The sequence below is a fragment of the Borostomias antarcticus genome (assembly GCF_949987555.1).
Source record: "Borostomias antarcticus genome assembly, chromosome: 8".
Lineage (NCBI taxonomy): Eukaryota > Metazoa > Chordata > Actinopteri > Stomiiformes > Stomiidae > Borostomias > Borostomias antarcticus.
The window spans coordinates 1,906,768-1,934,289 of record NC_140241.1 but is presented as its reverse complement, the minus strand read 5'-3'; the positions used below and the strand labels follow the sequence as shown (position 1 = coordinate 1,934,289).

The 27,522-nt window shown below is 48.1% G+C and overlaps 1 protein-coding gene across 2 annotated transcripts in view; it reads left to right on the top strand.

Annotated features, from left to right (window-relative positions):
* The window catches only part of LOC311312305 (CREB-regulated transcription coactivator 2), a gene marked incomplete at its 5' end in the record, with an annotated part of 37,271 nt that extends 12,910 nt beyond the window's left edge, over positions 1–24,361 (top strand). The window contains 9 exons of one of the 2 annotated variants that reach the window (XM_084442223.1): positions 43–122; positions 252–301; positions 4,556–4,794; positions 6,788–7,272; positions 7,824–8,126; positions 8,997–9,242; positions 14,600–14,674; positions 17,833–18,022; positions 19,600–24,361. In XM_084442223.1, the coding sequence (XP_084298349.1) occupies positions 43–122; positions 252–301; positions 4,556–4,794; positions 6,788–7,272; positions 7,824–8,126; positions 8,997–9,242; positions 14,600–14,674; positions 17,833–18,022; positions 19,600–19,799 (1,868 nt within the window). In that variant the 3' untranslated portion in view covers positions 19,800–24,361. Of the gene's footprint in view, positions 1–42; positions 123–251; positions 302–4,555; positions 4,795–6,787; positions 7,273–7,823; positions 8,127–8,993; positions 9,243–14,599; positions 14,675–17,832; positions 18,023–19,599 lie in introns of both variants that reach the window. The other variant, XM_084442222.1, reaches the window with a different exon arrangement.
* Positions 24,362–27,522: the final 3,161 nt, after the last annotated feature.

Sequence of the window (27,522 nt, the reverse complement as noted above, 5' to 3'; positions counted from 1 at the left end):
CCCTATCGAAAGATCTCATCTCCTCATGTGTGTCTCCCTCAGTGTTCCCCTACCCGGTTCCCCCTATCGAAGAGAACGTTCTAGATGAGGGCAAACTGCTCAAGCCCTGGGACACAAAAAAGGTGAGGACCCAGAACAGACGTGTTCACCAGTCATTGTTTTACAGACAGGACATGTCAACTCTGTTGTGTTCAGTCTTAAACATTGACCTTTGAACCCTGATACTGATCCCTGTCCCGTCTCCTCCGCAGTTGCCCCTGCTCTCTTCTCGACCCAAGTCCTGTGAAGTTCCTGGTATCAAGTAAGCCTGACCTCTGAGCCTGACCTCTGAGCCTGACCTCTGAGCCTGACCTCTGAGCCTGACCTCTGAGCCTGACCTCTGAGCCTGACCTCTGAGCCTGACCTCTGAGCCTGACCTCTGAGCCTGACCTCTGAGCCTGACCTCTGAGCCTGACCTCTGAGCCTGACCTCTGAGCCTGACCTCTGAGCCTGACCTCTGAGCCTGACCTCTGAGCCTGACCTCTGAGCCTGACCTCTGAGCCTGACCTCTGAGCCTGACCTCTATGAGCCTGACCTCTATGAGCCTGACCTCTGAGCCTGACCTCTGAGCCTGACCTCTATGAGCCTGACCTCTTCAAATCTATGAGCTGGTTTTGTCCCTGAAGGATGATTGAGTCTCATACTGTCCGCTTGCTGCTAATATGTTGTGCTAAAAATGTAGGTTTTTGACGCATCTCTAATGAGATCAGACCCCCCCCACACACACACGCGCACGCACACACACACGCGCACACACACACACACACACACGCACGCACACACGCACGCACACACGCACACACACCTCTGTAACGAGATCAGACCCAGTCCCACTCATCCCCCATGTCAGTCCCTCTCTATCTCTCTTTTTCTGTCTGTGCTTTGTCTCTAATATGTATTAGTATAGTAGTATAGTCATATGTATTAGTATAGTAGTATAGTCATATGTATTAGTATAGTAGTATAGTCATATGTATTAGTATAGTAGTATAGTCATATGTATTAGTATAGTATAGTAGTGTAGTAATATGTATTAGTACAGTACAGTAGTGTAGTAATATGTATTAGTATAGTAGTATAGTCATATGTATTAGTATAGTAGTATAGTCATATGTATTAGTATAGTAGTATAGTCATATGTATTAGTATAGTAGTGTAGTAATATGTATTAGTATAGTAGTATAGTATAGTGGTATAGTAATATGTATTAGTATAGTGGTATAGTATAGTGGTATAGTAATATGTATTAGTATAGTGGTATAGTATAGTGGTATAGTAATATGTATTAGTATAGTGGTATAGTAATATGTATTAGTATAGTGGTATAGTAATATGTATTAGTATAGTGGTATACTATAGTGGTATAGTAATATGTATTAGTATAGTGGTATAGTATAGTGGTATAGTAATATGTATTAGTATAGTGGTATAGTAATATGTATTAGTATAGTGGTATAGTAATATGTATTAGTATAGTGGTATAGTATAGTGGTATAGTAATATGTATTAGTATAGTGGTATAGTATAGTGGTATAGTAATATGTATTAGTATAGTGGTATAGTGGTATAGTAATATGTATTAGTATAGTGGTATAGTATAGTGGTATAGTAATATGTATTAGTATAGTGGTATAGTATAGTGGTATAGTAATATGTATTAGTATAGTGGTATAGTATAGTGGTATAGTAATATGTATTAGTATAGTGGTATACTATAGTGGTATAGTAATATGTATTAGTATAGTGGTATAGTATAGTGGTATAGTAATATGTATTAGTATAGTGGTATAGTAATATGTATTAGTATAGTGGTATAGTAATATGTATTAGTATAGTGGTATAGTAATATGTATTAGTATAGTGGTATAGTATAGTGGTATAGTAATATGTATTAGTATAGTGGTATAGTAATATGTATTAGTATAGTGGTATAGTAATATGTATTAGTATAGTGGTATAGTAATATGTGTTAGTATAGTGGTATAGTAATATGTATTAGTATAGTGGTATAGTATAGTGGTATAGTAATATGTATTAGTATAGTGGTATAGTAATATGTATTAGTATAGTGGTATAGTAATATGTATTAGTATAGTGGTATAGTAATATGTATTAGTATAGTGGTATAGTAATATGTATTAGTATAGTGGTATAGTAATATGTGTTAGTATAGTGGTATAGTAATATGTATTAGTATAGTGGTATAGTATAGTGGTATAGTAATATGTATTAGTATAGTGGTATAGTAATATGTATTAGTATAGTGGTATAGTAATATGTATTAGTATAGTGGTATAGTAATATGTATTAGTATAGTGGTATAGTAATATGTATTAGTATAGTGGTATAGTAATATGTATTAGTATAGTGGTATAGTAATATGTATTAGTATAGTGGTATAGTAATATGTATTAGTATAGTGGTATAGTATAGTGGTATAGTAATATGTATTAGTATAGTGGTATAGTAATATGTATTAGTATAGTGGTATAGTAATATGTATTAGTATAGTGGTATAGTATAGTGGTATAGTAATATGTATTAGTATAGTGGTATAGTAATATGTATTAGTATAGTGGTATAGTAATATGTATTAGTATAGTGGTATAGTAATATGTATTAGTATAGTGGTATAGTAATATGTATTAGTATAGTGGTATAGTAATATGTATTAGTATAGTGGTATAGTATAGTGGTATAGTAATATGTATTAGTATAGTGGTATAGTAATATGTATTAGTATAGTGGTATAGTAATATGTATTAGTATAGTGGTATAGTATAGTGGTATAGTAATATGTATTAGTATAGTGGTATAGTAATATGTATTAGTATAGTGGTATAGTAATATGTATTAGTATAGTGGTATAGTAATATGTATTAGTATAGTGGTATAGTAATATGTATTAGTATAGTGGTATAGTATAGTGGTATAGTAATATGTATTAGTATAGTGGTATAGTATAGTGGTATAGTAATATGTATTAGTATAGTGGTATAGTATAGTGGTATAGTAATATGTATTAGTATAGTGGTATAGTAATATGCATTAGTATAGTGGTATAGTATAGTATGTCTGTGTTCTCTCCCCTTCTTGTCTGCCTCTGTTGTCCTGAAACTGAGGTTGGCTGTCAAGGTTGGCTTGGCTGTGAGCCAGTTTAGCCCTGGGCCACTGAGGTGTCTACACACACACACACACACACACACACACACACACACACACACACACACACACACACACACACACACACACACACACACACACACACACACACACACACACACACACACACACACACACACACACACACACACACACACACACACACACACACACACACACACACACACACACACACACACACACACACACACACACACACACACACACACACACACACACACACACACACACACACACACACACACACACACACACACACACACACACACACACACACACACACACACACACACACACACACACACACACACACACACACACACACACACACACACACACACACACACACACACACACACACACACACACACACACACACACACACACACACACACACACACACACACACACACACACACACACACACACACACACACACACACACACACACACACACACACACACACACACACACACACACACACACACACACACACACACACACACACACACACACACACACACACACACACACACACACACACACACACACACACACACACACACACACACACAGCGTTTCATTCTTCTCCCAGTTTTGTTCTTGTTCACTTCCTTCAACCAATCTCTCTCTCCGCTCCCTCACTCCTTCCCGCACACTTTGTTTTTCCCTCTCTGTCCACCTCGCCGTCCTCTTTGTCCACCCTGTCTGTCCACCTCTCCGTCCTCTTTGTCCACCCTGTCTGTCCACTTCTCCGTCCTCTGTTTGTCCACCCTGTCTGTCCACCTCTCTGTCCTTTGTTTGTCCACCCTGTCTGTCCACCTCTCCGTCCTCTGTTTGTCCACCCTGTCTGTCCACCTCTCTGTCCTCTGTTTGTCCACCCTGTCTGTCCACCTCTCTGTCCTTTGTTTGTCCACCCTGTCTGTCCACCTCTCCGTCCACATGCACCTGATGAGCGGAGCTTCAGAGAACTCAGACTCTCTGGTCCATTCAGAGAACTCAGACTCTCTGGTCCATTCAGAGAACTCAGACTCTCTGGTCCATTCTTGTGGGGAGTTCATCCTTTTGAGCTCAACTGCAACCAGGCTACACCAGGACACTCTCAGTGCCATGCTCCGGAACCAAACTCTCTCTCCCCTCTCTCTCTCCCTCCCTCCCTCTTTTTCCCTCCCTCTCTCTCTCTCTCCCTCCCTCCCGCCCCCCCTTTCTCTCTTTCTCCCTCTCTCTCCCTCCCTCCCTCCCTTCCTCACTGTCTATCTCTCCCTCCCTCCCTCTCTCTCTCTCTCTCTCTCTCTCTCCCTCCTTCTCTCCCTCCCTCCCTCCCTGTCTCAGTATCTTCCCCTCCCCGGACCAGCAGTCCAGTACGCCCCACGTCCCGTCAGCGCTGAGCACGGGCGGGTCCCTGCCGGACCTGTCCAGCCTGCACTTCCCCTCGCCGCTGCCCACCCCGCTGGACCCCGAGGAGCCCGGATACCCCTCCTCCCTGAGCGCCGGGGGCAGCACGGGCAACCTGGCCTCCACCCTCACCCAGCTGGGCCTCAACGCCGGCAACGCCTTCCACCACTCGCCAGGTACGCTGGGGGGCGGGGGGGGGCAGCTAGCCGCCATTGGTGTGTGAGAACGAGAGGCCATTGTGAAGCTCTTCGTCCACTAAGGTGGAAAGGCGCTATATAAGTGCAGTTACCATTTACTTGAGTGTTTAAGTAGGTAGCCTTGACAACCAGTGGTTCTGGAGCCTGGTGGCCTATAGGGGAGGAGCCTGGTGGCCTATAGGGGAGGAGCCTGGTGGTCCATAGGGGAGGAGCCTGGTGGCCCATAGGGGAGGAGCCTGGTGACCTATAGGGGAGGAGCCTATCTCCTTAGCGTGAGGCAGCTTGATGAAGTCCACCCCCTGGACATGACGCTAGTACGTCACAGGGACTCACCCCCAATCCAACCCTTGATGCTGAGTGCCAACCCTTGATCGGGTACCATTTTTTTATAGTGTTTGGTATGACTCAGCCGGGGATCGAACCCCCGACCTCCCAGTCTCAGGGGGGACGCTCTAGAAGGCCACTGAGCTGGTCTGGGGTCTGTTTACCTACGGTGAAAAGGCGTCTGTTGTGATTGTGCTTATTCGATGTAAAATATATATAAAATCGATCTTTTATTTAATGAATGAATGAATAAATTAAGGAATGAATAGTTAATTAATTAGCTCAATGATTCATTCATTCATTTTTGGAAATCAGTATCGATAACCAGCCCTAGTATTGATGTGTTGCATAACTTTGCAGTCATGTAATTAAGGTTACAGCTAAAAAAAACAGGTTTTAGTAACACTAACCGAATCGATATCGAATCGAATCGAATTAAATCGTGATAATCGATTCTGAACCTTGTGAATCGGAATCGAATCGATTCTTGAAATTCGAATGGATACCCAGCGCTAGTCCGTAGCTGTGAGGTTTACGCTCAACAAGCACATGGAAGCAGGACGAGAGAGGCTGGTTTGAGTGGAAGGAGAGGGGAACTCACTCGGGTGGGAGTAAGCTAAAGGTTCAGAACGACGTCAACAAGAGGTGTTGGCTGGGCGGATGTGCCGTCGGAAAAAGCTGTCCTTTTTATCTTTTCTGTGGTAACTTGGCCGACCCCACTCAGGAAACTCCCTCACCACTGCCAAATGTTGCTAACCTCAATCTAGCATCGGGGTCCATCTCAATAGTCTCAGGCGGTGTCCTCTTCTAGTCTCCTCTTCAAGTCTCCTAGTCTTCATTTGCTCTGATAACAGTATGTGTCGATTGTATATCGCATGACTAACGGCAGAAATATGGTGGATCGATACTGAGAATTGACTTCCACCTCATTGAAGGTTTGTCACCTCAGTGCTTTAGAGAAGCTGTGGAAGGAGTGGTGAAGGAAGGAGATGTGAAGAGGAAGTGGCCCCAGACTAGTGAGATGATCCCCGTGATAGCAGGGCCTCTGTGGGGGCGTCAGCTCGCGTTCGCCTCGGCCCCAATCTCACCCGATCGCTATCAGCATGGGAAGAACGCCGCGCGATCTCTTCAACACACACTCCTCTCTCTCAGAGAGATGTGAGGTAGTAGGATATTTAACACACACTCCTCTCTCTCAGAGAGATGTGAGGTAGTAGGATATTTAACACACACTCCTCTCTCTCAGAGAGATGTGAGGTAGTAGGATATTTAACACACACTCCTCTCTCTCAGAGAGATGTGAGGTAGTAGGATATTTAACACACACTCCTCTCTCTCAGAGAGATGTGAGGTAGTAGGATATTTAACACACACTCCTCTCTCTCAGAGAGGATATTTACCTACAAACAGTAGCAGCAGCAGCCCTGCTTTAACCAGCAGGAGAGGAACTATAAAGTAGTGTTTCTATGTGTGGAGAAAACGTGCTGACTCACAGCAATTAGCACAGCGGCGTTAAGCATCTCAACGCCTCCTCAGTGGTGTGATCCCTGTCCTCCCACGGTGTGTTCAGTCAACCAGCGTTAGGAAGCTGATCTCCGTGAGAGGCTGAGCACATGTTTACGTTGTCGTGTCTGTTTCCCGCTCCCAGGGCTCCTGGCGTCTCTACAGGGTACCCTCAGTAACCCCTCCCTGCAGTCCTCGCTAAGCAACCCCAACATCCAATCGTCTCTGAGCAGCCACTCCTTCCCCAACTCCCTCAGCTCCGCCTCCCTGCACTCGTCGCTTAGCAACCCCTCCATCCAGTCCTCGCTCGGCTCCTCCCCCTCGCTGCAGTCGTCCCTCAGCAGCCAATCCCTGCACTCCTCGCTCAGCAGCTCCTCGCTCAGCGGCCAATCGCTGCAGTCGGCGGGCGGTAACCCCGGCTACGGCGGCGGGGGAGTGGGCGGGTCCGGCTCATGCCCCGCCTCCTACTCGCCGCTGCTCGCCGGCCAGGGCCAGGCGCCGCTCAGCACATCGCCACGGCGCCGGGCCCAGCTGTCCCCCCTGATCGTGCCCATGGGGGGGGAGTCACGGAGGCACCATTCCAAACAGTTCTCCCCGACCATCTCGCCCACCTTGTCATCAATAACACAGGTAACGCACCGGAGGGGGCGGGGCCTCGGAGGGGGCGTGGCCTGGGAGGGCGGGGGATAGGGATGGATTACTGATGAAGTTTAAATTTGCTGTTTGATTGTCTTATGCACTTAGCAGATGGGGCACAGCATCCTACCTTATATTATTATATGATATTATTTCTATGACCTTATGATTTAGAGGGGACATGGATTTTATAAGCCCTTTTCTAGACGTTCACCTGCACAATCTCTTTACTTTCTGTTATTGTTGTTCTCTGTTATACAATAAATAAATAAATCTAAAAAATCTAAATCAATATCACGGCGTTACTCCTAATAGGAGCTGAAGTGTAAACATGTCAGATGAGATGCAGTTTAAACAAACCCATGTTCTCAGGAATATCCCAGGGGTCACGGATTGTTCTTATTCATCATACTTCTTCAGTCTTCGTTAGTATTTACTCGTACAGAAACGCCGCCATATTTACAGGCGTCCACCGTAACCCGACATCTAGCCCACCTTCTCGCCGGTCAGACGATAATCGGAGCCGCCGTTCTCCCCTCCTCCAGGGCGTTCCTCTGGACACCAGCAAGCTGCCCATGGACCAGCGGCTGCCCCCGTACCCCTTCAGCCAACCCGGGTCCCACCAGGCCCAGCAGGCCGGCATGGCCTCCTCCTCCTCCTCCCAGGGCGGGCAGCAGCCCCACCAACACCACCACCACCCCCCACTGCACCAGCGCCACCTGGCCCGGCCCAGCGCCCCGCTCCAGCAGGTCCAGACCCAGCAGGCCCAGCAGGCCCAGGCCCTGCAGCAGCTCCACCTGCACAACCTCCACAACGCCCACAACCAGCACCTGCAGCAGCTGGGGACGGTAGGCTCACCCTGCCGGGGCGTCTGGGCTCAGAGCACGGAGTAGGCGTGGGGAAGTGATGAAGCGGGAACTTTAAGGTCGCTGGTTTTAGCTGGTTTTAGCTGGTTTTAGCTGGTTTTAGCTAGTTTTAGCTGGTTTTAGCTGGTTTTAGCTGGTTTTAGCTAGTTTTAGCTGGTTTTAGCTAGTTTTAGCTGGTTTTAGCTGGTTTTAGCTAGTTTTAGCTGGTTTTAGCTGGTTTTAGCTAGTTTTAGCTGGTTTTAGCTAGTTTTAGCTGGTTTTAGCTGGTTTTAGCTGGTTTTAGCTAGTTTTAGCTGGTTTTAGCTAGTTTTAGCTGGTTTTAGCTGGTTGTAGCTGGTTTTTAGTTCTCGTGCTACGAACAGCTGTCGTGCCTTTGGGCGGAGCCATCTAGCTCGTTTGGGCGACGCGCCTCGGTGCGTCCTGTGATCTTTTCAAGCGTTTTAAGTGTTTTCATGTGGTCTTGTGTGGTCAGGTGGTGTGTTTATTTATTTTTATTTATTTTTTTATAATTGAAAGATTTTATTGAATTTCATAGGAAAAGAGTCTCTTGCACACCTGAATGAACGTCTGAGTGACGGGTGCATAGGTGGAGCAGACGCACAGTTGAGAAAAAGTAAGGTCGAAGGTCAAAGGAAACACGACCGAAATGTTTTTTCTACAGTAAAGTTTTGAGCAAGTGAGACAGTGTGCGGGTGCTCCTACTTTTTCTTTATTGAATTTTATAAAATGACAAAATACAAACACACCAAAGAGAAAAGTTATTATTTGGTTACAATAATGTGGTAGGCTTTAGGACCTGGGAGAAGACGGCAGACTGACAGAGTTCCGTTCACTTCCTGTGTCCGGCAGCAGCAGAGGCAGCAGTCATCGCAGGTCAACGCTTCCCAGATCAAATCCCAGCGCTCCCTGGAGCAGAGCGCACAGAACTCTCAGTGTCTGCAGACGCAAGATCAGCAGCAGCAGTCTACAGAGCAACAACAACACCAACAACAACAACAACAACAACACCACCAGCAGCAGCAAGAGCGTCAACAGAGTGGGCTTCCCCAGCTGCAGCACATCAGCCATTCCCTGGCCACGGACCTGGGTCTCTACAACGTGAGTGACAGCCTGTTTAAATCCGCCCGCCGTCTTGACTCCGCCCCCTCTCGCCGTGTGACATGGCTTTCCTGGCCTCGCTTCACACCTGAGAGGGCGTGGCACCCCCGGTCCGGCTGACGTGAAGCAGTATGACTGGTGTGATTGTCGTCGTTGTTGTTGTTGTGGTAAATATCTAGTGAGCGTTTCAGTAGCGTTAGGAATAAGGGGGGATTTATATAGATAGTAAGGCTTCTAGAGACTGCTAGAGAATAAAGGCCAGGACATACTCAACACAGCCTGGGATGAACACGCTCACATACTCAACACAGCCTGGGATGAACACGCTCACATGGCACTGCCAGAGGGGTGAGTTCATTCAACATGGGCACCATGTTTGGTGGGTAGGGGGGCGGGCGGGGGAGAGTGTCCCGGGGTAGGGGGGCGGGCGGGGGGAGAGTGTCCCGGGGTAGGGGGGCGGGGGGAGAGTGTCCCGGGGTAGGGGGGCGGGGGGGAGAGTGTCCCGGGGTAGGGGGGCGGGGGGGAGAGTGTCCCGGGGTAGGGGGGCGGGGGGAGTGTGTCCCAGGGTAGGGGGGCGGGGGGAGTGTGTCCCGGGGTAGGGGGGCGGGGGGGAGAGTGTCCCGGGGTAGGGGGGCCGGGGGAGAGTGTCCCGGGGTAGGGGGACGGGCGGGGGGGAGAGTGTCCCGGGGTAGGGGGGCGGGGGGAGAGTGTCCCGGGGTAGGGGGGCGGGGGGAGAGTGTCCCAGGGTAGGGGGGCGGGGGGAGAGTGTCCCGGGGTAGGGGGGCGGGGGGAGAGTGTCCCGGGGTAGGGGGGCGGGGGGAGAGTGTCCCGGGGTAGGGGGGCGGGCGGGGGGAGAGTGTCCCGGGGTAGGGGGGCGGGGGGGAGAGTGTCCCGGGGTAGGGGGGCGGGGGGGAGAGTGTCCCGGGGTAGGGGGGCGGGCGGGGGGAGAGTGTCCCGGGGTAGGGGGGCGGGCGGGGGGAGAGTGTCCCGGGGTAGGGGGACGGGCGGGGGGAGAGTGTCCCGGGGTAGGGGGGCGGGGGGGAGAGTGTCCCGGGGTAGGGGGGCGGGGGGGAGAGTGTCCCGGGGTAGGGGGGCGGGGGGGAGAGTGTCCCGGGGTAGGGGGGTGGGGGGAGAGTGTCCCGGGGTAGGGGGGCGGGAGGGGGGGGAGAGTGTCCCGGGGTAGGGGGACGGGCGGGGGGAGAGTGTCCCGGGGTAGGGGGACGGGCGGGAGAGTGTCCCGGGGTAGGGGGGCGGGCGGGGGGAGAGTGTCCCGGGGTAGGGGGGCGGGCGGGGGGAGAGTGTCCCGGGGTAGGGGGGTGGGGGGAGAGTGTCCCGGGGTAGGGGGGCGGGGGGAGAGTGTCCCGGGGTAGGGGGACGGGCGGGAGAGTGTCCCGGGGTAGGGGGGTGGGGGGAGAGTGTCCCGGGGTAGGGGGGTGGGGGGAGAGTGTCCCGGGGTAGGGGGGCGGGGGGAGAGTGTCCCGGGGTAGGGGGACGGGCGGGAGAGTGTCCCGGGGTAGGGGGGTGGGGGGAGAGTGTCCCGGGGTAGGGGGGCGGGGGGAGAGTGTCCCGGGGTAGGGGGACGGGCCGGGGGAGAGTGTCCCGGGGTAGGGGGGCGGGGGGAGAGTGTCCCGGGGTAGGGGGGCGGGGGGGAGAGTGTCCCGGGGTAGGGGGGCGGGGGGAGAGTGTTCCGGGGTAGGGGGGCGGGCGGGGGGAGAGTGTCCCGGGGTAGGGGGGCGGGGGGAGAGTGTCCCGGGGTAGCGGGGGCGGGGGAGAGAGTGTCCCGGGGTAGGGGGGGCGGGGGGGAGAGTGTCCCGGTGTCGTGCCCGTGGATGAAAAGTGAAAAGGCAGCCCTGATGTAAGGTGGAAGGGATATGAAAGCGATACTCCCCTCTCTCGTCGCGCGAGTCTATTTATAGAGCGTCACAGAGCAGACGGTCTTTGTCTGCAGAGCGGCGGTGACATTTACACCGGCGTTGAGCAGGGAAACCGGCCGGCTGGGCCCTCTGTGAATGAACCCCAGTGTCCTGGAGACACACTTCAGTCAGCCGCGGCGCTCCGCAGGCCTTTGGAGGGAGATCTGGGTGCTCCAGAGAGAGAGGGAGGAGAACAACGACATCTAACACTTGACATTTCCCACTGAGACGGGCCTGGAGGGAGGGAGGGGGCTGGTAGGAGATCTTAGTGCTTCACAGATCCTAAACATGCTGTTAAATGCTCCATTTGGACGTTCGTGTCCTTCCCACGGCACAAACACTGACGGTTAAATTGCCTTGAATAGAAAGATAAAAGCTTTACTTTGTGTCGATGGTTTGTGAAGCTCCATTATACGACATTTGCAATATTGTTACTTCTTCCCTGCGTGACCAGTTCCTTCTTTACAACGCTGGTTCTTTTCTCAAGACTCCTTCAAGATTCAAGATCGGTTTGATTGGCTAAGTAGATGGTTCACACATGCTGGGAGTTTGTCTAGGATAATGACATGCGCTGTTGCAGAGGACAGGGGACAGGGGGCAGGGGACAGAGGACAGGGGGCAGAGGACAGGGGGCAGAGGACAGGGGGCAGAGGACAGGGGACAGGGGACAGGGGACAGAGGACAGGGGGCAGGGGGCAGAGGACAGAGGACAGAGGACAGGGGACAGGGGACAGAGGACAGGGGGCAGAGGACAGGGGACAGAGGACAGGGGACAGAGGACAGGACAGGGGACAGAGGACAGAGGACAGGGGACAGAGGACAGAGGACAGAGGACAGAGGACAGAGGACAGGGGACACAGGACAGGGGACAGAGGACAGAGGACAGGGGACAGAGGACAGGACAGGGGACAGAGGACAGAGGACAGGGGACAGAGGACAGGACAGGACAGGACAGTGCAGAGACATGACAGCGCAAATGCAATACAAAAAAACAGTGCAAATACAAAATAGAGTGCACACAAAATACAATTTACTGCTAAAGGGGAGGCACAAATGCAATGTGCATAATATAGTATACAGAATGGGGTGTGGTGAGTGTGTGTGCAGTGTGTGTGTGCAGTGTGTGTACAGTGTGTGTGGTGAGTGTGTGTACAGTGTGTGTGGTGAGTGTGTGTACAGTGTGTGTGCACTTCGCTGAGTGTGGGGGGATAGAGGAGACATGTTTTATGTACACAGGTGCATCCCAGAAAATTAGGATATTGTGGAAAGTTCATTATTTTCTGTAATTTAATTCAAAAAGTGAAACTTTCATATATTATAGATTCATTACACATGTAGTGAAATATTTCAAGGCTGATTGCCTCCATGTTGCTCCACGTTGACGCAGTAATTTGTGGAAAAGGAGCCCCGACCAAGTACTGAGTGTATAAATGAACATACTGAACATACTGAACAATCATACAGATTAAAACAAAAAAGGCTTGAAAGGTTTCACTTTGGAAAAAAAAAAGGATCTAGAATACATGAAAGTTTCGATATTTTAATTAAATTACGGAAAATAATGAACTTTTCCACAATATTCTAATTCTTTGGGATGCACCTGAACAGTGTGTTGAGTGTGTGTGGCGTTGAGGGATGTGCACCAGGGTTAACCTGGTCTCAGGGTCTTCTGTGTTGAGTGTGTGTGGTGTTGAGGGATGTGGACCAGGGTTAACCTGGTCTCAGGGTCTTCTGTGTTGAGTGTTGAGTGTGTGGTGTTGAGGGATGTGGACCAGGGTTAACCTGGTCTCATGGTCTTGTGTGTTGAGTGTGTGGTGTTGAGGGATGTGGACCAGGGTTAACCTGGTCTCATGGTGTTGAGTGTGTGGTGTTGAGGGATGTGGACCAGGGTTAACCTGGTCTCAGGGTCTTCTGTGTTGAGTGCGTGTGGTGTTGAGGGATGTGGACCAGGGTTAACCTGGTCTCATGGTCTTCTGTGTTGAGTGTGTGGTGTTGAGGGATGTGGACCAGGGTTAACCTGGTCTCATGGTCTTCTGTGTTGAGTGTGTGGTGTTGAGGGATGTGGACCAGGGTTAACCTGGTCTCATGGTCTTCTGTGTTGAGTGTGTGGTGTTGAGGGATGTGGACCAGGGTGAACCTGGTCTCATGGTCTTCTGTGTTGAGTGTGTGGTGTTGAGGGATGTGCACCAGGGTTAACCTGGTCTCAGGGTCTTCTGTGTTGAGTGTGTGGTGTTGAGGGATGTGGACCAGGGTGAACCTGGTCTCATGGTCTTCTGTGTTGAGTGTTGAGTGTGTGGTGTTGAGGGATGTGCACCAGGGTTAACCTGGTCTCATGGTCTTCTGTGTTGAGTGTGTGGTGTTGAGGGATGTGCACCAGGGTTAACCTGGTCTCAGGGTCTTCTGTGTTGAGTGTGTGGTGTTGAGGGATGTGGACCAGGGTTAACCTGGTCTCAGGGTCTTCTGTGTTGAGTGTGTGGTGTTGAGGGATGTGGACCAGGGTTAACCTGGTCTCATGGTCTTCTGTGTTGAGTGTTGAGTGTGTGGTGTTGAGGGATGTGGACCAGGGTTAACCTGGTCTCATGGTCTTCTGTGTTGAGTGTGTGGTGTTGAGGGATGTGGACCAGGGTGAACCTGGTCTCATGGTCTTCTGTGTTGAGTGTGTGGTGTTGAGGGATGTGGACCAGGGTGAACCTGGTCTCATGGTCTTCTGTGTTGAGTGTGTGGTGTTGAGGGATGTGGACCAGGGTTAACCTGGTCTCATGGTCTTCTGTGTTGAGTGTGTGGTGTTGAGGGATGTGGACCAGGGTGAACCTGGTCTCATGGTCTTCTGTGTTGAGTGTTGAGTGTGTGTGGTGTTGAGGGATGTGGACCAGGGTTAACCTGGTCTCATGGTCTTCTGTGTTGAGTGTGTGGTGTTGAGGGATGTGGACCAGGGTGAACCTGGTCTCATGGTCTTCTGTGTTGAGTGTGTGGTGTTGAGGGATGTGGACCAGGGTTAACCTGGTCTCACGGTCTTCTGTGTTGAGTGTGTGGTGTTGAGGGATGTGGACCAGGGTTAACCTGGTCTCATGGTCTTCTGTGTTGAGTGTGTGGTGTTGAGGGGTGTGGACCAGGGTTAACCTGGTCTCATGGTCTTCTGTGTTGAGTGTGTGGTGTTGAGGGATGTGGACCAGGGTTAACCTGGTCTCATGGTCTTCTGTGTTGAGTGTTGAGTGTGTGGTGTTGAGGGATGTGCACCAGGGTTAACCTGGTCTCATGGCCTTCTGTGTTGAGTGTGTGGTGTTGAGGGATGTGGACCAGGGTTAACCTGGTCTCATGGTCTTCTGTGTTGAGTGTGTGGTGTTGAGGGATGTGGACCAGGGTTAACCTGGTCTCAGGGTCTTCTGTGTTGAGTGTGTGGTGTTGAGGGACCAGTGTTAAGGCTTCTTCTCTTGTGGTTTCCAGGACACGCTGCTGTTGAACTCCCTGCTGGACGACCCGTACCTGAGCCTGCAGCTCACCGGCCGGCAGAACCAGCAGGTACCGCTGTGTGTGTGTGTGTGTGTGTGTGTGTGTGTGTGTGTGTGTGTGCGTGCGTGCGTGCGTGTGTGTGCGTGTGTGTCCGTCACATGTAGTACCAGAGCCCTCCACCAAAGGGGCATTGTTCCAATTCATTTTTCCATTGCCAAGTACATTTAGATTTTTACAAACAGAACTATTGGTGCGTTCGTTTCTAACTGGGAGGTGCAAATTGCGACTTGCTACTAGGAATGATTAAATAAAACACTGCATGAACTCACACTTCCTCGTCGCAAATTCGGATATGTTTCTCAGCCCCCAGTTGCTCGAATGCACTAGATATAACTAGGTAACTGTGATATAATGGTATATAGATATAACTAGGTAACTGTGATATAATGGTATATAGATATAACTAGGTAACTGTGATATAATGGTATATAGATATAACTAGGTAACTGTGATATAATGGTATATAGATATAACTAGGTAACTGTGATATAATGGTATATAGATATAACTAGGTAACTGTGATATAATGGTATATAGATATAACTAGGTAACTGTGATATAATGGTATATAGATATAACTAGGTAACTGTGATATAATGGTATATAGATATAACTAGGTAACTGTGATATAATGGTATATAGATATAACTAGGTAACTGTGATATAATGGTATATAGATATAACTAGGTAACTGTGATATAATGGTATATAGCTATAACTAGGTAACTGTGATATAATGGTATATAGATATAACTAGGTAACTGTGATATAATGGTATATAGATATAACTAGGTAACTGTGATATAATGGTATATAGATATAACTAGGTAACTGTGATATAATGGTATATAGCTATAACTAGGTAACTGTGATATAATGGTATATAGATATAACTAGGTAACTGTGATATAATGGTATATAGATATAACTAGGTAACTGATATAATGGTATATAGATATAACTAGGTAACTGTGATATAATGGTATATAGATATAACTAGGTAACTGTGATATAATGGTATATAGATATAACTAGGTAACTGTGATATAATGGTATATAGATATAACTAGGTAACTGTGATATAATGGTATATAGATATAACTAGGTAACTGTGATATAATGGTATATAGATATAACTAGGTAACTGTGATATAATGGTATATAGATATAACTAGGTAACTGTGATATAATGGTATATACCTCGAATGCACACAGGTCGGAGGTAGGTATTTTGCCACTTGCGACTTGCCACCTCCGACCACAAACGAACGCACCATATGTTTGGTATCTCCGTAAAAGTGTTCAGTTTACTCCAGTGAAGCCAGTGTGGAGTAGGTAGCAGAATTCATATTATATTGCAGAGGGGCAGTTAAAGTAGGTCCTACTAGCTACCACCACTGCCCCCTAGCTACCACCACTGCCCCCTAGCTACCACCACTGCCCCCTAGCTACCACCACTGCCCCCTAGCTACCACCACTGCCCCCTAGTGGCGCAAACAACAGAGATGCAACCGTGCAACAGAGATCACAAAATCCCAAGATTTGATGCTAATTGTTGTGATTAAGAGAGCTTAGTGCGTCATTGCTTAGTGTCAAAACAATGGCAGATGTGATTGTGATTGCTACTTAGTTAGCCGTGAACGAAGTGTGCTGCCTGGCCTGTTCGCTGACACCTGGACAGCGAGACCCAGGTGTGTGAATGGGCTCATAGTGTGTGGATGGGCTCATAGTGTGTGAATGGGCTCATAGTGAGTGAATGGGCTCATAGTGAGTGAATGGGCTCATAGTGAGTGAATGGGCTCATAGTGAGTGAATGGGCTCATAGTGAGTGAATGGGCTCATAGTGTGTGAATGGGCTCATAGTGAGTGAATGGGCTCATAGTGAGTGAATGGGCTCATAGTGTGTGAATGGGCTCATAGTGAGTGAATGGGCTCATAGTGTGTGAATGGGCTCATAGTGAGTGAATGGGCTCATAGTGAGTGAATGGGCTCATAGTGAGTGAATGGGCTCATAGTGAGTGAATGGGATCATAGTGTGTGAATGGGCTCATAGTGAGTGAATGGGCTCATAGTGAGTGAATGGGCTCATAGTGAGTGAATGGGCTCATAGTGAGTGAATGGGCTCATAGTGAGTGAATGGGCTCATAGTGAGTGAATGGGCTCATAGTGTGTGCGTGTCCTCTGGCTGTCGGCGCTCAGCTGCAGTCAAATACTTATAGAAAACAACCCATCAGGTCGGTGGGGGAAGCGGCGCTCCAAAAACAATAAAGATGCAAGACCTTTAGGCTCAGGTTACGTTTCTTATTAGTCTCCCAGGCGGACTTGTTCTGGCTTTGTTCCGGAGATGAAGGCACAATGCCGGAACACGTCAGCCTGATGATGAAGCTGGCAGCAGGTATGGCAGCGCCGCCGAAGCACCTGCCAGCTGTTCCCACCGCTAGCGCCCTCACGGGAGGTTCCTAGACCCAGAACGGTCCTGGAGCGGTTACACTACCCCAGCCCAAACCAGCCTCCAACCCGGACGCCTTGGGATAGGACTGGGACTATGTTTTGGCGCTCGGAATCCAGAGTTGCGTTCTAGTGTAATGAGGGCTTTTTAAAACAACGTACATGAATATATACTTTAACAGTGTTCACTTCACATTATAACAATTAAACATGTGATTTACACTTTATAATAAGTGCAGTGTATAAAGCATTCAATTAATTAATTATTTATAAAGCATTATTCATTCATTATTACACATTAGTAAGCAACTTATTAACTGGTTTTTCATACTTTATAAACAATGTATTTACCATTTGTGAAATACGTATCATATCAATTACAAACAAGTTTTTCAAGAGTTGTTAATGGTTCATCAGGATGTACCTGTCCTCGTCACCGTGGCAAATAAACTTTTCTATTCTCAATCACCATGGGGACACACCTCGTGTTACTCTAGATGCTGCCAGGTGTGTGTGTGTGTGTGTGTGTGTGTGTGTGTGTGTGTGTGTGTGTGTGTGTGTGAGAGAGAGAGAGAGAGAGAGAGAGTGTGTGTGTGTGTGTGTGTGTGTGTGTGTGTGTGAGAGTGTGTGTGAGAGTGTGTGTGTGTGTGAGTGTGTGTGAGTGTGAGTGTGTGTGTCTCCTGTTGTGTGTGTCTAACCTGCCGGCCGTCCCATCCCAGTTCAACATGGACACGCAGAGCGACGTCCTGTCCTTCGGCCACGGGCTGGGCTGTGGCTCCCCGGCCGGCAAGAACCAGGAGGGACAGTACCAGGGCTCGGCCGACCCGGGAGACCAGCAGCTCCTCAACAACCAGAACCACAACTACGGGGGCGAAGGGAGGCACAACATCCCCAACATCATCCTCACAGGTGAGACACGACGTCCCCAACATCATCCTCACAGGTGAGACACGACGTCCCCAACATCATCCTCACAGGTGAGGCACAAAGTCCCAGACATCATCCTCACAGGTGAGGCACAAAGTCCCAGACATCATCCTCACAGGTGAGACACGACGTCCCCAACATCATCCTCACAGGTGAGACACGACGTCCCCAACATCATCCTCACAGGTGAGACACGACGTCCCCAACATCATCCTCACAGGTGAGACACGACGTCCCAGACCTCATCCTCACAGGTGAGGCACAAAGTCCCAGACCTCATCCTCACAGGTGAGGCACAACATCCCAGACATCATCCTCACAGGTGAGGCACAAAGTCCCAGACCTCATCCTCACAGGTGAGGCACAAAGTCCCAGACATCATCCTCACAGGTGAGACACGACGTCCCCAACATCATCCTCACAGGTGAGACACGACGTCCCCAACATCATCCTCACAGGTGAGACACGACGTCCTGAACATCATCCTCACAGGTGAGGCACAAAGTCCCAGACTTCATCCTCACAGGTGAGACACGACGTCCCCGACATCATCCTCACAGGTGAGGCACAAAGTCCCAGACTTCATCCTCACAGGTGAGGCACAAAGTCCCAGACTTCATCCTCACAGGTGAGACACGACGTCCCCAGACCTCATCCTCACAGGTGAGGCACAAAGTCCCAGACTTCATCCTCACAGGTGAGGCCCAAAGTCCCAGACTTCATCCTCACAGGTGAGGCACAAAGTCCCAGACTTCATCCTCACAGGTGAGGCCCAAAGTCCCAGACTTCATCCTCACAGGTGAGGCCCAAAGTCCCAGACTTCATCCTCACAGGTGAGGCCCAAAGTCCCAGACTTCATCCTCACAGGTGAGGCCCAAAGTCCCAGCCCTCATCCTCAGGTGAGGTGGATCACGCGGGGTTGTGTGTGGTTCCTGAAGGGTTGAGGTCAGCCCTCATCCTCAGGTGAGGTGGATCACGCGGGTTGTGTGTGGTTCCTGAAGGGTTGAGGTCAGCCCTCATCCTCAGGTGAGGTGGATCACGCGGGTTGTGTGTGGTTCCTGAAGGCGTCTGTGAGGGGTGAGGTGAGGTCATTCTCACGCGGTGCTCAAGTGAGCGGTGTGCAGCTCCGTTGTGGTGTGTTCTGCGTATTTTGACATATAAATGATTTTACAGAAATTGAAACTGAAATAATACTTGTTTGTGATCCGTTTTGAATCAGTGAATCAAAATCTAATTACTAAACAAAAAGGCTAGTTATAAAAAATGTTGACAAGGAAATGTTGACAATTTTGGCTACAAGCTGAACATTCGCAATTTGGATAATATTTCATTATGTCTGTCTGGACGGGATTAGTTTCACTAGGGGAGGACAGGTCATGTAATTTTCACTAACATGTCTTGACTGTTGATTTAGCTAATTAATCGTAATAATGTAGCCATCTCCCTCCCTCCCTTTTCTCTCGTGGACGATCGAGGATATGGCAGCGTTGGCGTTAGCCGCTGTAAAGTGCCTCTTGTACAGTAAGCTAACATGTCCACCAAATTTCTCTGTCCATCAGGAGACTCTCCGCCAGGCCTGTCCAAGGAGATCGCCAGCGCCCTGTCCCATGTGCCGGGGTTCGAGATGGACCCCTTCGCCCTTGACGACACCCTCAGGATGGACCCGCTGGCCCTGGAGGGGCTCGGCATGCTGGATGGGGACCTCATGCTGGCCGACCCCGCTGTGGAAGACTCCTTCCGCTCGGACCGCCTCAAATGACCCCTCCCGCCCCGCAGTGGATGCTCAGGGGGCGAGGGTGGAAGAGGGGAGAGAGGTCTTCGGGTGGAGTTGGGATGAAGCAGTTGGGATGAAGCCCTACTTTGCTAGCCTCCCTCCTTGGCAGGTGACCAGCTACGTGATTTGCAAAGCCAAGGGTAGCGTTCGGTAGCCTTGTAAGACCATCCTGGTCATGTGGTCTCGCATTCCGTTTCGCTCCACGGACCAGTCTGGCAACGCTGAGGAGAAATCTGCACCTGCGCCATCGAGCGTTGGGTCAAAACCCCTCACAGGCGATTGGGTCGACCCATTATTGACGACCGTTACAGAACCAGCGGCGCTTCCCCAGTCGGGCGAAGAGGGAAGATAGTTCGCCCGGGGAAAAGCCATGAATTCACTTCTTTATGTTCTTTCAGTAATGTTAAGCTCACCAGTTCTGATACAAGAACACCAACCGCCTCCACCAGCGCCATCGCTAGGATTTTATTCATCAACTAAACCGGTCGGACGAGCAAAGTTTTGGCCGAGCTCACGGGAGTTCTCTTCAGCGTTGCCAGACGGATCGGTGGCGAGGAGCCGAATGTGAGCTCACATGATCAGGACGGTCAGGTCTTACCAGCCCGAGCGTTTGAGGAGGTGACAAGCTTCTTTTTTTTTTAGCAAATCCACATTCCCTCTCTTTGAAGTGGCAGTCAAGGACTGAGGACGATGGAGCAGCGGGGACTGAAGCTCTTTCTGCTCCATCCGGGCACTTAATGAAAAAAAGTTCTTAAGATGCTCACGAAGTTTAAGCAAAGAAGAAAAAAGTTAGACATTCACTTGTATGAGTCGTCTGCATGGTAACAAAATGCACTTGGGATAATGCAAACGCAGGGGTCATGCATGTGATGTCAGCTTTATAAAAAAAGGAGAAAAAAAATCAGTTACACTTGAAATGCCATCTTAAAAATCTTATGGTATGCATTCAGTAAGCCTGGACTCTCCTATGCTGGCGTGTCTGGGCTGTTTTCATGCCATCATTCCAACGCCAGTATGGGAAGGCTGGAGTTAACGACCAAATTCACCATAATTCAAGGACTATTTATGGATTATACTTTCTCATTCTGTACTTTAACCCAGTGATTGTTCAGCCAATAGGGTCTAATTGACTCTAAACATGGTTATTTCATTGTTTAGTCAAGGTCAAAGATATGGCAGTTAACATTAATCAAGTTCCTCAGAAGAGAAGTACATGGTTGCGCATGTAGCGAGGAGAGCTTTTGTTTGTTTTGAAGGAATCTGGCCATTTTGTCTGCACTTCTGTTAACCTGCCCTTCTGTTTACATCCTGTTGATGAAATGCATCTTTACTTTGCAGAAGTAGTCTCATATCTAGTCTTCAATTTACTGCATATCTCACCAACTGACTCTGGGTCTGTTAATCGAACAATCAGTCAGTCTAGAGTTGATCTAGCGCTCATCCCAGCCGTTGTGTGATCTGTTTAGTCTGGGGCGTCCATCTTGGTTTCAGCATGGCCGCTCTAGCTCCTTTTGATGCCAGTCCGCCAGCCTGCTATGAAACTGGGGATGTTCTTCGTAAGCTTGAGCTCCGGACTGATCTTTTGCTCTGTACCACCCATGTGTGCCTGCTATCCTGCTAGCTCCCTCTCTAGACTGAACTCCCGCCCTCTTCCACTGTTCCTTAAACATAACGGGGGCAAATCGGTAGAAAAGGCTGTTTGAAAAAGCATAGTGTTCAAAAGCGCCTTTGAATTGATTGAAGAACAAACCGGGGGGGAAACTCACGCTTTACAGACTGGGGTTCTGTGTGACTGAATACGCCAGGCCGTAGCTGATTCTGGATCAGTTATTGGCGAATACACCGCTGTATGTGTGTATTGTAAGTGCTGATCCCAGGTGTGTGAGCTTTAGTGTCCGTGTTCCCCGGGTTGTTCCTGTCACTGTGATTGACAGCTCTCCCAAAGCCCGCCCCCCCCCCCTCCAGCTGCTGCACCCGCCTCCCACACAAAGGGCCAGAGTATAATAACATATTTTTATGTAACAAAGTAGTTATTACTATGAAGAGGTTTTATTTTTTAATCAAAGGTAGTCTATATGTATATGTATATATTATGTATTAATATAACTTTGAGAATATATTTGAGAATATATTTAAGAATCATTTTGAGTTCAGCAGCATCCCAGCCGCAGTTGCATGATTTGAGGAGCAGTGGGTTTTGAGCAACGTAGGCGATTTGATTTGTAAAATGTTCTTGTGCATGTCGTGTGCAGCGATTTTGGGTGATGTCCAATGAATACATCATGGCATATTTGCTTGATATTATGTCCAAAACTGTTTGTTTTATATCAGCAACAACAGGAAGTATGAGTGCTTTTATATCATATCATGTAGCTCACATTCATAATGGCAAAGATGATTAAATTCAGGTTGCTTTCCCATTGAGGGAGAATTGGAAGGGCAATGCTAGGCCATCTCGACCAAAACGAGTTTGGCAACTTGGTGTTTTAAAGTTATGTGCAATTAAATTTTTTTGAAATTTCATTTTAATTGATAGTTCACACTATAATGTACCAAAAAACAGTGCTTGTGTAGACTAACCAAAAGCCTAGAGGGCATCAAGTGACCATTTTGTCTGATATGTTGTATGACAGTTATGACATAGTTATGACATAGTTATTACAGGTGTGATGGTGTTGGCTGGTGTGGTTGGACTGAACCATGGGAAGCCAGACACTGCTGCCCCCTATCCTAGAGGTCAGACACTGCTGCCCCCTATCCTAGAGGTCAGACACTGCTGCCCCCTATCCTAGAGGACTGAACCATGGGAAGCCAGACACTGCTGCCCCCTATCCTAGAGGTCAGACACTGCTGCCCCCTATCCTAGAGGTCAGACACTGCTGCCCCCTATCCTAGAGGTCAGACACTGCTGCCCCCTATCCTAGAGGTCAGACACTGCTGCCCCCTATCCTAGAGGACTGAACCATGGGAAGCCAGACACTGCTGCCCCCTATCCTAGAGGTCAGACACTGCTGCCCCCTATCCTAGAGGTCAGACACTGCTGCCCCCTATCCTAGAGGTCAGACACTGCTGCCCCCTATCCTAGAGGTCAGACACTGCTGCCCCCTATCCTAGAGGTCGACGACGGCTTCTGTCATGATTCTAAAGCCACTGCTTGCACTGTGAGTTTGAGATCCCTGTGCCCCTCTGTGCCTCTGCTTGAACTGCTTATTACCATTCTGATGGTGAGGGAAGCTTGTTACGTAGAATCATTATGCATTTTGAATATTGTTTCTTGGGGAAGAAGCCAGCAGGAGAAAAAAAAATCCTATGACAGGGGAACCAAATTTGGGATGTGTTACAAGTTTGAGTTTGTCTGTATTGCTTCGTTCTGTTTCTTATCGTGTGATGTTCTTATTTTCTGATGTATATATCGTACTGCACTGTGGACCATACCCAAACAAAACTGAAAAATATGTTTTTGTGAATTGAGATTTGAATTGAAAAAAAAGTGAGAGTATATTTGACTGTTGTTGATTTTGGGCCCTGACTCCTGTCCGTTTTGAAGGAGTCATCCAGACGGGGAAGTACTTTTCATCTTAGGTTTGAATAGTATTTGTATGAAGTACTGGTTAGTTTAGTTCCAGGGTCAGTGCTGGCAACTGACTCTCCTATTGTTATCCATTGTCACCTGGTGTGAGAACAGACTTGAAAAGCAGACAATTTTATTGTGTTTGTTATTATTCTGCACTTTGCCATTTAGGAACCCACACAACACAACACAGTACAACACAGCACAACACAATACACTATGGGTTGTCCTGTGTGAATAGTTTTGGATTGAAAAATGCTCTCTAAGAATGGGTTTGGATCTGTTACACTGCCTCACGAGATGTAGCGGACACTTTGCTAACAGTTAAAGCTTTCTTTGTAAACACATGATGTGTATTCAAAAATACACTGCCAATTTTGATTTGAAATTTCTTATTTGTACAATGCAGTTTTTTAGTTACTTGAGAGAAGGAGCAGTAGCTCATGTTGCCCTCCCCTCTACTTCTGTTATAATGAACTAATCTCATCTTTAGAGAACTGTCTGTTAATAAAGGCCATACAAGCTCTGCACTTAAAAGCTCATAGATCTCCGCATCTGCCTGTTATGCAATAACTGTGTTTGAAAACCCTGCAGCGACAGCGCTGCAGTTGCGTACTCTGCCAGTAGGGGGTGCTGTTGAACAGCATGGTGATGTGTGGGATCGCTGAGATGGCCATATTTTTATTGACGTTATTGTATTAATTGCTGTCATATTAATGTTATTGTTCGGTGTGTTACTGTTGTAGTTATTTTTTTGCTCATGTTGGGGGTAAAGAAAATAAATGAACATATAGGCCTATGCATTTTGCTTTTTATTTCAGAGTAATACATTTACATTTTTGTTTTTAATTTTGACTCAAACTTGTAATAACCAGGGAATCCATGTTGTAAATAATGTCCTTAAACCATAGGTGCTTCTTAAACCTAACATGAAAAAGATTTTTAAAAGACTGTACCTTCACATTATTTTACAAAAAAATAAAGAAATGAGAGAAGACGGTACAGACTCCATGTGGTTGGCTCGTTGTGTGAAGTGAATATCTGCCAAATCGAACCGGATTCTCTGCTCTCCTCTCACCAAACGCCTTCAGTAAGCGAGTAGCCTTGAGAACCGATGGTTCTGGAACTTGGGCTCCTGCCCTGTTGGCCACCATCTCCTGATTCCTTGGCGTGAGGCAAAAAGCGACCAATGACAAATCTGGCAAGTTTTTCTGGTCATTTGGGGAATGATTGTGTTGACAAAGCATCTAACATATCCCGATCCGCGGTTCACGTTACAACCGAGCTCACGAGAGCCGAGTAGGTCTACAGCGAGGGCTGCCGTCTCCTCCTCCTCCTCCTCTTCCTCCTCCTTCTCCTCCTCCTCCTCCTCCTCACCACACAGCGCTCACACGGCCCGTCTGACTACAGAGCAGCTCCGCAGTCCAGCCAGCGGACACCGTGACCCCCTGAGCAAGAGCTGCCTTCCAGGATTTTGAGCACCTGACTTAAAAAATAAAATAAAAAAGCAAACGTTATAGTTATATGGCAACAAAAAATAAGTTTGCAAATACATAAATTAGTCCAGGGGCCAATACTGATATTTTCATATTTTCATCTACAAGATTTAGGAGTGTGTCTGGGGGAATTTTTGCCCATCCATCCAAGAGCATTTGTGAGGTCAGACACTGATATTGGATGAGAGGTCCTAGCTTCTAGTTCTAGCTCATCCCAAAGGTGTTGGATGTGGTTGAGGTCAGGGCTCTGTGGGCCAGTCAAGTTCTTCCACACCAACCTCACCTCCACAACCACACCCACCTCAAAAATCTTGTAGAAAGCCTTCCCAGAAGAGTGGAAACTGTTATAGCTGCAAATGGGGGACCAACTCCATATAGTGCCTATGAGTTTAGAATGGGCGGTCATGAAAGCTCCTGTAGGTGTAATGGGTAGGTGTAATGGGTAGGTGTCCCAACACCTTTGACTAGTGTATCCATCTGTGGGTTCACGTTCAAACAAACATTTGTGGAGATAGAAACCAGATCCCAGCCTCTACATCCTTTTTGATCTGATGATCACCTGTTGTGACCTTAATCGGCTCTGCTTCATTCCTCTGGGTTCAGGAATGTCTCATGACATTTTTCAGGTATGACGAAATTGTAGGTATGAGGAACTGCAGTTGTTTTGGTCTCTGCGTTATTAGTTATCTAATGATCATAACTAACTTTAACAACTCCCACTGCTGCTTGGACCAGTTGATCCAGTTTGTTATATTCCTCATAGTGCTTCTGTTAGTGTGTTATATTCCTCATAGTGCTTCTGTTAGTGTGTTATATTCCTCTGTTAGTGTGTTATATTCCTCATAGTGCTTCTGTTAGTGTGTTATATTCCTCTGTTAGTGTGTTATATTCCTCATAGTGCTTCTGTTAGTGTGTTATATTCCTCTGTTAGTGTGTTATATTCCTCTGTTAGTGTGTTATATTCCTCTGTTAGTGTGTTATATTCCTCATAGTGCTTCTGTTAGTGTGTTTTATTCCTCATAGGGCTTCTGTTAGTGTGTTATATTCCTCTGTTAGTGTGTTATATTCCTCATAGTGCTTCTGTTAGTGTGTTTTATTCCTCAGGGCTTCTGTTAGTGTGTTTTATTCCTCATAGGGCTTCTGTTAGTGTGTTATATTCCTCATAGGACGTCTGTTAGTGTGTTATATTCCTCATAGTGCTTCTGTTAGTGTGTTATATTCCTCATAGTGCTTCTGTTAGTGTGTTATATTCCTCATAGGGCTTCTGTTAGTGTGTTTTATTCTGTTAGTGTGTTATATTCCTCATAGGACATCTGTTAGTGTGTTATATTCCTCATAGTGCTTCTGTTGTGTGTTTTTAGCTGTCACTCACATTACTCCGGATTCCAGTGGATTAAACACTGATATTTGTAAATAAATAAATTCAGAGTGGAATTCCATAAAGTACATTTTTTACATATGGATCAAGTTAAGGTTTGTTAACATTTAGTGCTAGTGCCTATTGTACTGTGAGTGGGGTACTGGGGTGTGGGGTGCTGAGAAAATGTATTTTGATAGATAGATAGATAGATAGATAGATATGATAGATAGATAGATAGATAGATAGATAGATAGATAGATAGATAGATAGATAGATATAGAGATAGATAGATAGATACTTTATTAATCCCCTTGGGGAAATGCTATGTATTTTGATACACCATTAAGCGATAGACAGGTTTATCATACCAAAATATAAACTAGACACATGTAGGAATACAAAAATACCAATATTCTTTGGCCACTTTAGGTGGTACCAAAATCTGAATTGGCCCCTGGACTAAATAGGCGAGTACAAAATATATTTATATATGAGTGCTAAAACCTCAACGTACGAGAAAATATAGGAGCAGCGTGGACAGGGTTATTTAAATGGCATTCTCCTAATCCGACTGTAGCAAGCACTCTTGACACACGGCCGGGCGAAGAACCTCTTCTCATAACCCCTCCTCCCTCTCTCCCTCCCTCCCTCCCTCTCTCTCTCTATCCCTCTCTCTCTCCCTCTCTCTCTCTCTCCCTCCCTCCCTCTCCCTCTCTCTCCCTCCCTCCCTCTCTCTCTCTATCCCTCTCTCTCTCCCTCTCTCTCCCTCTCTCTCTCCCTCCCTCCCTCCCTCCCTCCCTCCCTCCCTCCCTCTCTCTCTCTCCCTCCCTCCCTCCCTCCCTCCCTCTCTCTCTCTATCCCTCTCTCTCTCTCTCTCTCTCCCTCTCTCTCTCCCTCCCTCTATCCCTCTCTCTCTCCCTCTCTCTCTCCCTCCCTCCCTCCCTCCCTCTCTCTCTCTCCCTCCCTCCCTCTCTCTCTCTCTCTCCCTCCCTCTCTCTCTCTCTCTCTATCCCTCTCTCTATCCCTCTCTCTCTCCCTCTCTCTCTCTCCCTCCCTCCCTCCCTCCCTCCCTCCCTCCCTCCCTCTCTCTCTCTCTCTATCCCTCTCTCTCTCTCCCTCTCTCTCCCTCCCTCCCTCCGCGGTGCGCCTCAGCAGCGCCCCGGCTCATAACCCCTCCTCCCTCCCTCCGTCCCTCCCTCCCTCCTCCCTCCCTCCCCTGTGTCTCAGCAGCGCCCCCTCCCTCCCTCCTCCCTGTGTCTCAGCAGCGCTCCCTCCCTCCCT